The sequence below is a fragment of the Hyperolius riggenbachi genome, chromosome 3 (genome assembly GCF_040937935.1).
Source record: "Hyperolius riggenbachi isolate aHypRig1 chromosome 3, aHypRig1.pri, whole genome shotgun sequence".
NCBI classification, from domain to species: Eukaryota; Metazoa; Chordata; class Amphibia; order Anura; family Hyperoliidae; genus Hyperolius; species Hyperolius riggenbachi.
The window spans coordinates 91,080,851-91,095,530 of record NC_090648.1 but is presented as its reverse complement, the minus strand read 5'-3'; the positions used below and the strand labels follow the sequence as shown (position 1 = coordinate 91,095,530).

The 14,680-nt window shown below is 47.8% G+C and overlaps 1 protein-coding gene across 2 annotated transcripts in view; it reads right to left on the bottom strand.

The window, feature by feature from the left end:
* LOC137562829 (A-kinase anchor protein 8-like) overlaps positions 1-10,269 on the bottom strand; it is a 48,017-nt gene extending 37,748 nt beyond the window's left edge. For both annotated transcript variants that reach the window (XM_068274570.1, XM_068274571.1), the window contains exons 1-3: positions 10,190-10,269; positions 8,368-8,400; positions 2,179-2,211 (exon numbers count right to left, since the gene is read on the bottom strand). In XM_068274570.1, the coding sequence (XP_068130671.1) occupies positions 2,179-2,211; positions 8,368-8,400; positions 10,190-10,211 (88 nt within the window). In that variant the 5' untranslated portion in view covers positions 10,212-10,269. The remainder of the gene's footprint in view (positions 1-2,178; positions 2,212-8,367; positions 8,401-10,189) is intronic.
* Positions 10,270-14,680: the final 4,411 nt, after the last annotated feature.

The window sequence follows — 14,680 nt, the reverse complement described above, 5'->3', positions numbered from 1 at the left end:
CTGCAGTATCGCCGGAAATACAGATATATACCAGATTATAAGTGATCTGCAGTCTCACCGATAATCCGATATACAAACTAACCTCTGTTCGCCTGAGTAGAGTGTAGTGTAGTGTTTTGGTGTAACAGTAACACTAGGAGGCCTAGGCCTCAGTGCAGCAAGGAGAACTGCACGGATTCCTTCCGCAGACCTGAGCTCTCCAAGACGGGAGGAGTCAGACTGACAGTAGGAAGGAAAGTCCGAGAGTGACACTCAGGAAGAAGTGTCACTAAAAGGACTGGGAACCGCCTCCAATCGTGAGGTCGGTTCTCGAGGTCAGACAAGCCAGGTCGTACACACACGGACAGATAAAGTACAAATACAGTAGGCAAAGGCGGAGTCAAAGTACAGGCAGGGTTCGGCAGCGGGGTATCAGATATATCGGGGTACAAAATCAGGAGGCAGAAACAAAGTCTAGGAACGAGCCGAGGTTCGGCAACAGAGTATCAGAAATATCGAGGTACAAGGTCAGAGTTCAGGAGGATAGTCGAGGCAGGCAAAAGTCATAACATATAATCACAATCAAACTAGTACTTTAGCTATCAAATATCTAGCTAAGTGTAGGATTACAGCTCCAGCTGGTCCCGGCACACTTCAGGATCTGACTACGGATCTGGGTGCTCCCACGTATGTGATCGCACGCCAGACAAAGAGCAAGTGAACAACCAGCAGTATATATACTCTAGGACCTTTCCAGGACCTCCCTAATTGCTGGTCCAATGAGAGCAGTGGAATTTGTCAGCTGACCCAGCTGGTCAGCCGACACCCTTCTAACTGCTATTTAAACTCTGCCTCTCTGCTCGCGCGCGTGTAAGTCTGAATCTAGGTGGACTATCAGTCCCAGCCACACCAGTACTGTCATGCAATGTATCTAGTGCGGGGGCCGCCTCTGATGCGGATTCCGCCGTTCCCAATGCGGATTCTGCCGCACTGCCTATGCGGCATGCAGCGTTTTTTCCGCGTTGTGACGCCATGCTGGACGCGGAAACAGCCGCCTCACCTTGAGAGACGGCGGCATTTCCGCGTTTCCTTACAAGCTTGCCTGTATGTAATGTGACAAACAGAACATGGCCGCTCTCATTGTATCACAGGAATAAATAATCATATACTGTTGATGCTGTTTGCAGCTAGATTTGCTGTGTAAACTATCTAAACTTTAGATAAGATATATAGACAAGTTACTTGTTCATCTCGGATCCGCTTTAAGGGGCTAAAGCACACCTGAAGCGAGAGGGATAAAGGCTGCCATATTTATTTTCTTTTAAGCAATGCATATTGCCCGGCTGTCTTGCTGATCCTCTGCCTCCAAGACTTGTGGCCACAGACCCAGAACAAACATGCAGATCAGATATTTCTGACTGAACTCTGACTAGATTAGTCACAAGCTTGTTTCAGGTGTGCGATTCAGACACTACTGCAGACAAAGAGAGCAGCAGGACAGCCAGGTAACTGGCATTGTTTAAAGGCAAATACATTTGGCAGCCTCCATATCCCCCTACATACAAATGTCCTTTATATGTCAAGTCTGAATGTTCTACCTTTGTATTTCTATTGGATAAAATGATGCTGTATAGTTAATTTAGGTATTTTTATTATAATGTTATGGAAAATGTTACGCAAGATTTATAATTGCAGTTAATGAATATATGAAAAGAGAACCTGTCTCAGATCTGCTATTTCTCAAAAAGGGTTAGTCTTGCCTACTATCAGGAAATCAATGTATAGAGGCATTTTGGCCTCATCCCAAAAGAGAACCTTGACTAAAGGTCCGTACACACGCCTGACTGGAGGCAACGACGGGTCCGTCGTCACCTCCCGCTGGGTAGGCGTTCCAGCGACAGTCCGGCGTGTGTACAGTCTGTCTGCAGACTGATACGGCTGTTTCTGAGCGATCCGCCCGGCGGATTGCTCAGAAACAGCCGTATCAGTCCGCCGACAGACTGTACACACGCCGGACTGTCGTTGGAACGCCCACCCAGCGGGAGGTGACGATGGACCCGTCGTTGCCTCCAGTCCGGCATGTGTACGGACCTTTAATTCCCAACAATAAAGAATACAAAGAAAGTACCATAAGTGTAGTAATGCATCTGTAAAAAACAGCTTTACACTTCACTCATGTCAAACAAAGGAAATGCTCACCTGGCCACTGAGGTCCATGGTCCATATAAGGTCCTGAGTAGATAGAGAATAGATTAAGTGGTCACTTAAAGCTGAAATCAGAATCAGAATCAATTTATTTTCGCCAAGTAAGTTTGCACCTACAAGGAATTTGTCTTGGCAGTTGCTTAACAAACACAAACAAAAACAATACAAGGATAGACAGGGTGCATATTACAAGTCAAGGACATTATAAGTATAGTGGCAGTAAGCAATGTGAGAATTGTTCATTTTCAGTTCTGTGCTGATTTCTTTCAAGTCCTAGCAGCTCTAGCGGTGTTCTGCATTTAGTATGGCTACCGCTTGAGGAAAAAAGAGGTTTTGGTAGCAATTGACCGGAATCTTACTCCTGAAGGCATGAGCTGGAAGATGGAGTGAGCTGGGTGAGAGGGGTCACAGGCAATCTTGGTTGCTCTCTTTCTGCACCTGCTAGTCTAAAGATCCTGCAGGGAAGGTAAGCTACAGCCAATTATCTTTTCCGCTGATCGGATGATGCGCTGCAGCCTCCCCTTTTCTAATGCTGAGCAGGAGCCGAACCATGATGGAATAGATATTACACAAGCAATACATTTTTAAAGGGAACCTAAAAGAGAACCAGAGACGAAGCACCCTCATGTATTTTATTACATTTATCAGTGGGAACATGACAGTAAACACCTACCCTGCTTTTAGTTTCATTCTTATCTGCTTAGTCTATTAGCAACTGTGATAAGATCCCCGACTGGCTCAGTCTAGGTTTGACCTGGAATCATTATAGCTGAGTCCCTCTTCTGTGGAGTCTTTTCAAGCCCAAGCCTGCCACCTCCTGGCTCAGATTTCCTGCTTTGCATACTGAGAGCTGTGATGACATGGAAGGGGCTGCTCCTGCTGAGAGAGAAGCTCTGAACAGACAAGTGTGGCTGCAATATGATCCCTGTGTGCACTAGATACTTATGATGACGGCAGTTTCATTCCTATGAGAGACACTTCCTACAGGCAGCTGCACATCATACCAAAATGAAAGCACAGAGATGAAAGGCTGCAGCAGCCTTTCTCATATAGCCTAAATAGCAGCCTAGTCTCAGACAGCACATCCAGAACAACTCATAACCCGGAAGGAGAAGGGATATGAGCCGGCGGCCATATTTGATTTTTCCTGGAGCAATAATAGATAAAAAAAACACTAAAAAAGGCACACCAGAGCGGCGAAATTATCAGGTAGAGCATTTATTCTTTACAAGCTATCGACTGATATGTTTATTTTGTGTGAAACGTTCATCTCTAGTTCCCTATAAGTGGAGGCTGCCATCTTCATTCCTTTATAAACAATGCCAGTCGCCTGACTTCTGTGCTGATGCTCTGCCTCTAAGTCACTGGCCCAGAAACATACAGATCAGATGCTTTTACTCTGGTGTGACTCCACTGGCTGCATGCTTGTTGCACGTGTGACTCAAAAACAACTACAGCTAACAGCACAGCCAAGCAATGTCTATAAGGGAATGAAGATGGCAGCCTCCATGTTCCTCTCACTTCAGGTTCCAACCCAAAAGGTTTTGAACAGAATAATTTATACTTAAAGAGAACCCAAGGCAAGTTATTACATCTAAAAATAGAACACAAAGGCATATCCCCATCTGCAGGACATGCCTCTGTATGCTCCAATTTACACCTATGAGTCTCACCTCTGCTAGCCTTGAACAGGTAGCAATAGCCGGTGCTCCTCTCCTGCAGGTACACCTCTCCTGCAGGTACACCTCTCCTGCAAACCAATGCGTAGAAGAAGGCACTCCACAGGCTCCAAACTTGCATTTGACTTCTTTACTGAGCAACAGCACACATGCCTCTGTATGCCCTAATCGCCGCTCTGTGCCCACTGCGCCCCCCCTCCCCCAGAATCTGGCAATATTCTTAATGTTGATAGACTATGGGGAAGGGACTTCCCACTGCAGGCTAAGGAATGCCTGCAAAGCACCCCTTTCCCACCTATCAGAGTCTTCTAACAGGCTCTCTGCGACCTGCTCCCCCGCCCCCTCCATGCCAATCAGCGCTGTGCCCTCACAGGAGAGCACAGGTGCTTCCTCTCCAGCGCTGTGACCCCAAAGGTCGCCAAAGTGATGGATGGCTGCAGATTGGAGTGGCGGGGCGAGAAGTTAATGAGCGCTGCCTGGTCCAGCTACCTCCATGGACCAGGCAGCATGTTTTTATTTTTAAAACAGACAAGTGACAGCGCTCAAGGATGCACCTGAAATGTAAGCCAACAGAGGCAATGCAGAGCCCCTCCGGAACTAAATACATGCCGTGAATGCAAATCTGCAAATTATGTGCTAATTCTAATCTAAAAATTTGGAAGTGAATGTGAAGCAGTGAATGCGGCTAGCCACTAGTATACTTACGTTCAATATGCACAGTGGGAGACATGGCAGCGCTTTCAAACAAAACTTATACCTGAATGATTGCTTTCAGCCGCAGCCCTGCCTCCATTCGCATCTATCAGCGGCGGATCTCCGCCTCTCCCCGCCCCTCTCAGTGAAGGAAGACTGAGTGGGGCGGGCGGAGGCGGCGATCTGGCGCTGACAGACGCGTGGAGAGGCAGAGCTGCAGCTGAAAGCTCTGCCTCTCACGGAAGTGCTCCCCGCAATGTGCCCCGGGGAGTTTGGGAGGCTTTAGTTAGCGTACAGCCACGGGGATGAGGCGTTTTAGTTAGGGCAATAATGTTAGAGGTTTTTGAAATAAAAAGATGATTTTTATGAGACTTCAGAGTAGGCCTGAACTATCAATCGAATTTAAACCGAATTCGCAATCACCAAAATCACAATTTCGGAATCATCAAAGCGGCAATTATCACAATCACGTCATTTCCACATGGGGAAGTTTGAAGAAGTGGCTTGAAACCTCCCCAAAGTCCCGACGCGTGCGCCCCGCAGCGTTGGACATACCTTTTGCACGAGTCCAACGCTGTTCGTCCTCTATCGCCGTCTGCCGGTTCTTGTGCTTGGCAAAACTCTGGGTTTCTCTATGTCACATGACATACAGGGAGTATTGCGTGCATTAGAGCCTACAGAAGGCGAAGTGGATAGACGGGCATTGCTGGACTCGTGCTGGAAGGTATGTCCAGAACTGATGCAGCTTGGGGGACAGCGGTGGCACAGAGACTCAAAGGGGGCAAGAAAGAGACCCAGAGGAGGCATAAAGAGGCAAAGAGGGCACAAAGCGAGACAGGGGGACAGAGGGGGAGCAAACAGGCACAGAGGGGGAACAAAGCTTGATTTGAAGGAAATCGTGAATCAAATCAAAATCGCAATTTCAGACAGAAATCGCTCAATTCAATTTTTTCCAAAAATCGTTCAGGCCTACTTCAGATTCTCTTTAAAATCATGGCAATTAAATAATATATATATATATATATATATATATATATATATATATATATATATATATATATATATATATATATATATATATATATATATATATATATATATATATATATATATATATATATATATATATATATATATATATATATTTTCTCACAATCACCGCCATTTTGCCGCAATTTTACACCAAGTCAATGGGAGCATTACTTGCAGCCCCCTTCGGCCTGATTGCTCCCACGCCGCCATCCTCTGCTGTCTGCAGCCTCCGCAACTGGCCCAGTTAGTTGTTCGGACCAGACCAGAGGACTTTTCAGGGCAATTTGCAGAGGCTGCGGGCAGTGAATGACGGCGGCGTGGGAGCAATCAGGCCGGAGGAAGCCCCAGGTATGTATAAAACTTTTTTTTATATCCCCCCACCTCAGATTTACTTTAAAGCCACTCAGGCACACATTAGGCAAAGGTGTTTTATCATTTAATGGAACTCCCAAATGCCTCATCACACATTGAATGAATGAAATCCATAGTGTGCGCAGACAATTTTCAAGCAGCATACACTCTCATATAATTAGCCTAAAATTTGCACCGACTCTGAATTATATTTATATTTGCATCTCACAGATTCTGTCCCAACCAGATGCAAAAAGGACCCATTTAAACTGGTCTGTTCAAAAAGAACTTCTGTACTTTTAGTTGTGGGTTTCTGGCACAAAAAAACCTCTAGATAAACGCAAACGTTCGATCAGATTTCTCGCTCGAAAGAAAAAAAAAAAAAAAAAAAAAAAACTTTTTCCCTGCAACTCATCGTTTTATAATTGAACTGGGGTACAATTGAACAGAAAAATTGTACCGTTTGTGGTCACCTTAAGGATGTATACACACATACAATTTTGACTGGATAATTAATGGCCTATTTTACCTCTTACATGTAATAAGAGGGACAGCGAATTTTGAATACTATAAGATTGCACTCAACATGAAGGGGGTAAAATTGGTTAGTGATTGGCCAATCAAAATGAAAGGAGTGTGCCAGGCTTTAACCCTCACACTATGGAGGGTGATAGAAAACAACCTACAAGGAAAACACACAGAGACAACAGGAGCCCAAATGGAGCAGTACGTCGCAGTAGTTTAAGAACAAAGAGGTGGTAGGCGAATAAGACTCACAAAGGTGGGTTGTGGAAGAGCAACCGACCACTGTAGGCCTCAGAGGCGCCTAACTTGCGGCTCATAGCACTGTTTGCCACTTTTTATTTGGCCTGAGGAAGTGGGCACGTACCCATGAAACACGTTGCCAGTGCATAATGATAAAAATTCATCCAATATATGAATTTGTCTTCATTGAGGTAAGCCACCTCACCCTTTTTTCTATTTATTAGGTTTTAACAATTTATCACATCTGGGCGCCTCTTTCCCCCTGCCTTATTTATTTCCTTAAAACAATACCAGTTGCCTGGCAGCCCTGCTGATCTATTTGGCTGCAGTGGTGATTGACTAACACCAGAAACAAGCATGAAGCTAATCTTGTCAGATCTGACAATGGGCCTGATTCACAAAGCGGTGCAAACTGTTTAGCACGTGAAGTGCCGTCCGCGGACTTTTGCGCGCGCAAAGTGCCGCGATTCGCGGCAAATTGCGCACGCAAAAGTCCACGGTTGCGCAAATCGCGGCACTTTGCGCGTGCAAAAGTCCGCGAACGGCACTTCACGTGCTAAACAGTTTGCACCGCTTTATGAATCAGGCCTTATGTCAGAAACACCTGATCTGCTGCTTGCTTGTTCAGGGTCTATGGCTAAAGTATTAGAGGTAGAGAATCAGCAGGCTATCCAGGAAACTGGTATTGCTTAAAAGGAAATAAATATGGCAGCCTCCATTAGGGCTGCACGATTTTAGGGAAAAATCGAAATTGCGATTTTTCTCTCAGAAATTGCAATTTCGATTTTTCCCCGATTTTTTTTTTCAAATGCTGGGGGGGGGGGGGGGGGGGGTGAGGTTGGTCCGCACTGCCAGGTCCTGTCCGTAATTTTTGCTTCTGGCCCCGCTGTGCGCGGATTGGCCAGAAGCAGTGAATATGTATGAGAGTTAATGAGCGGGGAAGGGGGGGCGGATCCACTCCAGCGGCCGGGCACATGCAGCATTACCAATCACTGGCTAGCGATTAAATGACGGCAGCGGTAGACAGAGCTGTATGCTCTGTACAGCTCCGCCTACCACTGCCGTCATTCCATCGCTAGCCAGTGATAGGTAATGCTGTATGATGTGCCTGGCCGCTCGCTCTAGTGGATCCGCCCCCCGCTCATTAACACTCATACATATTCACTGCTTCTGGCCAATCCGCGCACAGCGGGGCCAGAAGCAGTGAATATGTATGAGCGTTAATGAGCGAGGGGCGGATCCACTAGAGCGAGCGGCCAGGCACATCATACAGCATTACCTATCACTGGCTAGCGATGGAATGACGGCAGTGGTAGGCGGAGCTGTACAGAGCATACAGCTCCGCCTACCGCTGCCGTCATTCCATGCTAGCCAGTGATTGGTAATGCTGTATGTGCCCGGCCGCTCGCTGGAGTGGATCCGCCCCCCCGCTCATTAACTCTCATACATATTCACTGCTTCTGGCCAATCCGCGCACAGCGGGGCCAGAAGCAAAGTATTAAACAGCAGACCGAAAAAACCGATGGTACTGACGATCAGCAGATCGTCTTGCCACGAACCGCGGTTTCGGTTTTAAACCAAAAAACCGTGCAGCCCTAGCCTCCATATACCTCTCACTACATTTGTCCTTTAAATGCATAGTGATAGTAATAACATTGCTTACCATGGCCTCTTCCACGACCCCGGAATCCAAATCCTATTGAAAAACAAACATACAAAATAATTATTTCCTTTCAGCTGACCATGGATTAAAGGCCCATACACACGTCTGACTTAAGTTGGCTGAGGCGGCTGATAAGGACTACCTCAGCGGATAAACAGGCATGTGTATGGCAGCCCCCAAGCGATCCACCCAGCAGATCTATTCAACCCCAGCAAAATTGATCACATTGTTCGCACCAATCCCCCATCCGCAGTGTGACATCAGACGCGTCTCTCGTCCCTCCACCCGCCCCCTCAGAAACACACAGTATTGTCAGCTACTCAGCTGACATGCATGTGCAGCCCGGCCGACAGGTGACAACCCTCACAGGTGTGTATGCACATTGAAGATAGCCCGAGACTAGGCTACCTGATCTGGGGGACGAAACAGGTCAGGGAGACGCAAATACCGCCGCTCCTGTGGGCCACACTGGCCCACTCACTTTCGTGACCTATCCTACAGGTCACAACGCTGCAAGGAGAGACTGTATCTCTTGCAGCATGCAGGGAGGTGGGGGAGCGGCAGGGGGCATGGCCAGAGAGAGAGCTGCCCAATGGCGGCTCTGGAAACCCTGCAGGAACGCCCCTGGCGGGTGTTTTGAACAGGGAATCCCTCTCCCTGTGTTTACCTCAGAGATAGCGACAACTATTGTCGCTAATCTTGGGGGGGCACGGCTATAGCACGGCGGTTATGAGGCAGAGAACATGCCTCTGTGTCCCATCTGCCCTCGTCTCGGGTTCTCTTTAAAGCCTCGCTCACACTATTCAGGTTGCAATGCGCATCCTGTACAGTCTGCAATGTGCAAGAACATGAGAGGTGCACTGACTGTACTGCGCAGCAATAATGCTCTGCTGCAGGCATATTTGGCAAAACGCAGCACAACTGATGGCAACTGTATGTGTTTTAGAATGTCAACTAGTCTTAAATGAGAATATGCTCTGCAGTATTCGGTTTCATCAGGTAATATCATTTCTCTCTGAATATGGCCTTGTCTTGCTTAAAATATACTTTGTAATACCATTATTGACTTATAAAGCGCCAACATATTCTGTGGCGCTACCATACAAAAACTGTATTTTTACCACTGAAATGCTGAATCTCGGCATCAGGGAATTAATTTGAAACCCAGTTACATCTCAAATTTAGCAAGGCTAAAGCATTATTTTGTCCTCTTGCAATGCAATTTGCCATTGAAATTAACTGGATGGGAAAGAGATACAACAGTGCCAAAAATGCAACATGAATTGCATTTTAACTAGAAACCAGGGAATTCTATATGGGTTGGAGGGGGGGGGACTAAACAATCAGGGAACACTATAAAGGGAAGGGGCCACACAAGACTGCCAGGGATCATATATATGGGGGGGGGGGGGGGGGGGGTGTTACTGGGAAGTTTGCAGAGCCAGTTTCCAGGGGTTACCATGGTGCACATTTTAAAGGCAGTCGCGGATCATATCTAAATCTTAGAGTTTTTCTTTTGATTTGCCATTTTGAAGCATCTAACAAAGACATTGAATGAACAGTGTGTGCTTTCTGAATGGCTTCCTATAAAGCAGCCCCCACCCCCCTGGCATTGCATGTCCTTTCATATAATGCCAGGGGATCTATCTAGCGAGGCAAAAAAAAGGTTTTCATAGTGAAACTATATAGGATAAACTCCCTTGTAGCACTGCAGCCCTGAGAGGAGTGTGGCTGTCCGGGCACGAGAGAGTTACACGTCCCAGCATGCCTCAGACACATACAGCCGTCTCCACCCGCCTATCCTGCCCTGGCACCGACTTACCACCGCGACTGCCACCCTCCATGACTCTCACACGGCAGCCAACTTCCCAGAGCTGCTACTACGCCTGCGCAGATCTCACCTCCTGCACGCTGCGCTCATTGGCCCGCTGCGTCACCACTACACTGCGTGAACCGAAAGCTCGAAAGCTATTGGCTCAGCTTGTGGATGAGACGTATTGCGCGCCCGAGGCTCCTTCAGCCATGTCACATGTGGTGCGGCAGGGAGTAGCCATTTTGGAGAGCGCAGGATAGGGCATGGAAAGATGTGTGGTGCGACGTTACTGTGTCTGTGCCTATGTGGCTTCGTCGTGACTTTGTACAGAGGTGTCAAACCTTTAAAGCTGCCCATGAAAAAACTATATCATAATTTGGGTGGCTTTGGTTGCTGTGAGAAGAATGTACAAATGCATACCTCCCAACATTTTGATATAAGAAAGAGGGACACTTAAAGAGACTCAATGATGAGTCTTAAAAAGTGAACCTTCGGACTAAAAATCTACTCAGCAGAACTGAAAAGGCTTGGTATTTCACAGCATCAGAACTTTGTTTTTCTTGCCAAAGCATTTTAAGCTAAGCTCTATCCATCAAAGAAAAAAAGGGGATCATCGTGGGATTCCCTGTTTGTTATTCACGTTGCCTAGCAACTGGGAGAGGTGCTCAGGACACAGGACAGTTGCAACTGTGTATCATGCACCCTGTCACCTCCTTTCAACCAAAAAGATGGCTGCCATCATGAAATCAAACATTTGCCTGTTCTTTTAAAACAGGGTGGGTAAGAGATGATATTGCCTATCTATTTTAATTAACATAACTAATGTAGCTTGATAGTATGTTTGTATAGGCTGAAGTTCCCCTTTAAGCTAGTTTTTTTAATTACCTGTTGCTCCCTCCAGTCCCATAAGCACAGCTGCGTCCTTCTCCGTCCTGCGATCTTCCATTTAGCCGCGGTGAGCCCCGGTAACAGGCTCAGTGGCGACTCAGTGTTCTCCCCAGGCTCTTTTAGCCGGGTGGTGCACCCGGCTAGTTTTCCTGAGCACCCGGCTGTCATCAGCTCACCACCTCCTATTCTTTAAAGAGAATCTGTATTGTTAAAATCGCACAAAAGTAAACATACCAGTGCATTAGGGGACATCTCCTATTACCCTCTGTCACAATTTTGCCGCTCCCCACCGCATTAAAAGTGGTTAAAAACAGTTTTAAAAGGTTTGTTTATAAACAAACAAAATGGCCACCAAAACAGGAAGTAGGTTGATGTACAGTATGTCCACACATAGAAAATACATCCATACACAAGCAGGCTGTATACAGCCTTCCTTTTGAATCTCAAGAGATCATTTGTGTGTTTCTTGCCCCCTGCAGAATCTCATGCACTGAAGTTTCAGGCTGCTCTTTTATTCCTGCAAACAGCTTTGCCCTTGTCTGTAATCCTCAGTATGTGAAAGCCCAGCCAGCTCAGAGGATGGTTTATCCAGCTTGTAAAAGATGAGAGAGAAGAGAAAATCTGCCATAATCTAAACAATACACAGGCAGTGTGCAGAGAGGGGCCTGGAAAGGGGAGTTCATATCAGAACCACAACACTGAAGAACTTGGCAGCCTTCCAGACACAGGCTGACAAGTCTGACAAGGGAAAGATACATTGATTTATTACAGAGACTGTGATAGTAGAACTTACTGCAGTAAGCCAGAACACATTAGAATAGCTTTTGGAACTTGTAGGATGATAAAAAACAGGATGAAATTTTTGTTACGGAGTCTCTTTAAGCAGAGTTGCACACAGAAGCACCGGCCCTGCATTCTCTCATCTCGCCCCACCAGGCTACTTTTTCATCCCACCCGGCTACTATTTCATGCCACCCGGCTGGAAAAAATTCTAGTGAGAACACTGGGCGTCACTCTGGGTCTACTGAGCATGTGCAGTAGGTCCGCTTCGACTGAGCTCGTTACCTGGGCTCACCACAGGCTGAACGGGAGAGAGCAGGAGGACGTCAAGGGACGCATCTGTGCTTATGGGGCTGTAGGAAGCCCCGGGTAAGTAAAAAAACTAGCTTAAGACTCGTCTCTGAGTCCCTATTTAGACACACCCCTAGTGACGCATACCATAAAGATTTCATGAGAAAAATATTTTATTTTAAAATTCAAACCCACTTGTCCTTTCTATCCTGGTCCATTTTCCTTCATCTTAACATTTGAAAATAAGAAATATATCTATTGAAAGGATGGGGATAAAGTTTACAATTCGAACCCAAGGTGGGCAGATAGGACACAGGAATGTTCTCAGCAGGGGCGCCTCTAGGCATAGGCAGTACAGGCCATTGCCTGGAGTGCCATTGGTCCTGGGGGGCGCCATGTTGCAGAATTAAGCCCCACCCTCAAATTAAGCCACACCCCTGTGGCTGTTCTATTACTTGCTTCTGCTGAATCTACTTAGCGTAAGTTGCAGGCAGCTGACACCTCTGTGCCTTGTGCATCCTTCTTTCCTCCTTTGTGCCATCTCTGCCTCCTTCTGTGCCCTTTGTGCCTCCTTATGTCCCCTTTGCCTTTATTTGTCCCCTTGTGCTACCTCTGCCCCCCTGTTCCTCCTTTAGTCCCACTCTGCCTCCTTCTGTTTCCCTTTGTGCCTCCTTCTGTCTCCATGTGCCTCTTCAGTCCCCATGTGCCACCTCTGGCCTCTGCATCTTCCTCTGTCCCCATGTGCCTCCTTCTGTCCCCATGTGCCTCCTTTAGTCCCCCTGTGACTCCTTCTGTCCCCCTTTGTGCCTCCTTCTGACCCATTGTAGAGGGTGCCAGGCTGACCAGGCATGAGTGCTGTGCAGGGAGGACTGCGGTCACCCCCCGCCAGATGTTGTGTCCCCAGATGGTGAACAGGCTTGCGGCGTCAAATAGACTCTGCATCAGATCACTGGCCCACAGTCCGTAAGCTCACTTCTGCAGCCTTACATTACGTGTATTTTCTGGTGAAACACTGCCCGCATTGCGAATTTTCTGATGAAACACTGCCGCATTATGATTATTTTCATGGAAGGGCGCCATGGGGGTGGGGGGGGCGCCACAGATTTTCTCGCCTGGAGTGACAACATGGCTATAGGCACCCCTGGTTCTCAGGACTTGCCTCTGTGTCCCCACACCACCGCCCTCTGCCCCCCTACCGCCACACTATAGCACCCTGAGATTAGCGACAATATTTGCACTCGAAGGTAAACACAGGGAGAGGGATTCTCTGTTCAAAACACCTGCCAGGGGTGTTCCTTCAGGGTTTCCAGAGCTGCGATTTGGCAGCTCTTTCTCCTTGGCCACGCCCCCTGCCGCTCCCCCGCCTCCCTACACGCTGCGAGAGACACACAATCGCCACTGCGGCCCACAGGAGCGGCGTTTTTTGCGGCTACCTGCTTTTTTTTTTTTTAGCCCACCTCAGGCTCTCTTATAGCACATTTTTCAGTAGAAAAATAGATCTGTACATCAGTCCTGAAAAAGAGACAAATGAGGAAGAAGGACAGGTGGACAGGATTCCCAAAGAGGAACTGTCCCTCAAAAAGGTGGACAATTGGGAGCTATGATAATGTACACATGCAATTGTGCAATACACAGAAAAAAGCTAAAATATCTAATAGGCTTTTAATTAACCACTTAAAGAGGATCTGTAACATCAAAAGATCCCTTGGGGGGTACTCACCTCGGGTGGGGGAAGCCTCCGGATCCTAATGAGGCTTCCCACGCCGTCCTCTGTCCCACGGGGGTCTCGCTGCAGCCCTCCGTACAAGATGACGTCATTATTTACCTTCCCGGCTCCTGCGCAGGCGCTCTGACGGCTGTCGGCTCCGAACTACACGGAAATGCCCGATCGACATCGGGTCTAGTTTCCGGCGCCTGCGCAGTAGAGCGGACCCGACTGAGATCGGGTATTTCCGTGTAGTTCGGAGCGGAAAGCAGCCACATCGCCCCCGCTGGAGCCAGCAAAGGTAAATATTGATTTTACAGTCGGGTCTGTCGCCGGCTGTTCGGAGGGCTGCAGCGAGACCCCCGTGGGACAGAGGACGGCGTGGGAAGCCTCATTAGGATCCGGAGGCTTCCCCCACCCGAGGTGAGTACCCCCCAGGGGATGTTTTTGAGGTTACAGAGTCTCTTTAAGGACCAGCGGTCTCTGGGCACTTAAGGACCAGAGACTGCTGGTCCAATCTCGACGGAATCCCGACGAATCGCCGCACATACCCGCCGCAACCGCCATCATCGCCGCTCGCCGGGACCCCCAGGACATAGACTCTGCCGTCTCTATGACGGCAGAGTCATGTGAGCCGGTCAGGAGCTGCTTTCATTGGCTCCTGACCCTGTTTTTCAATGTAAGCCAATGGGAACGGCTTACATTGAAAGACTGGGCCAGGAGCCAATGAAATCCGTCATAGAGACAGGCAGAGCCTGTGAGATGCGGCGAAAATCATCGGGTTTGAGCGGCGCGATCGGCGGGGAGCGGCGGAAACGGCAGATGCGTGCTGCGGA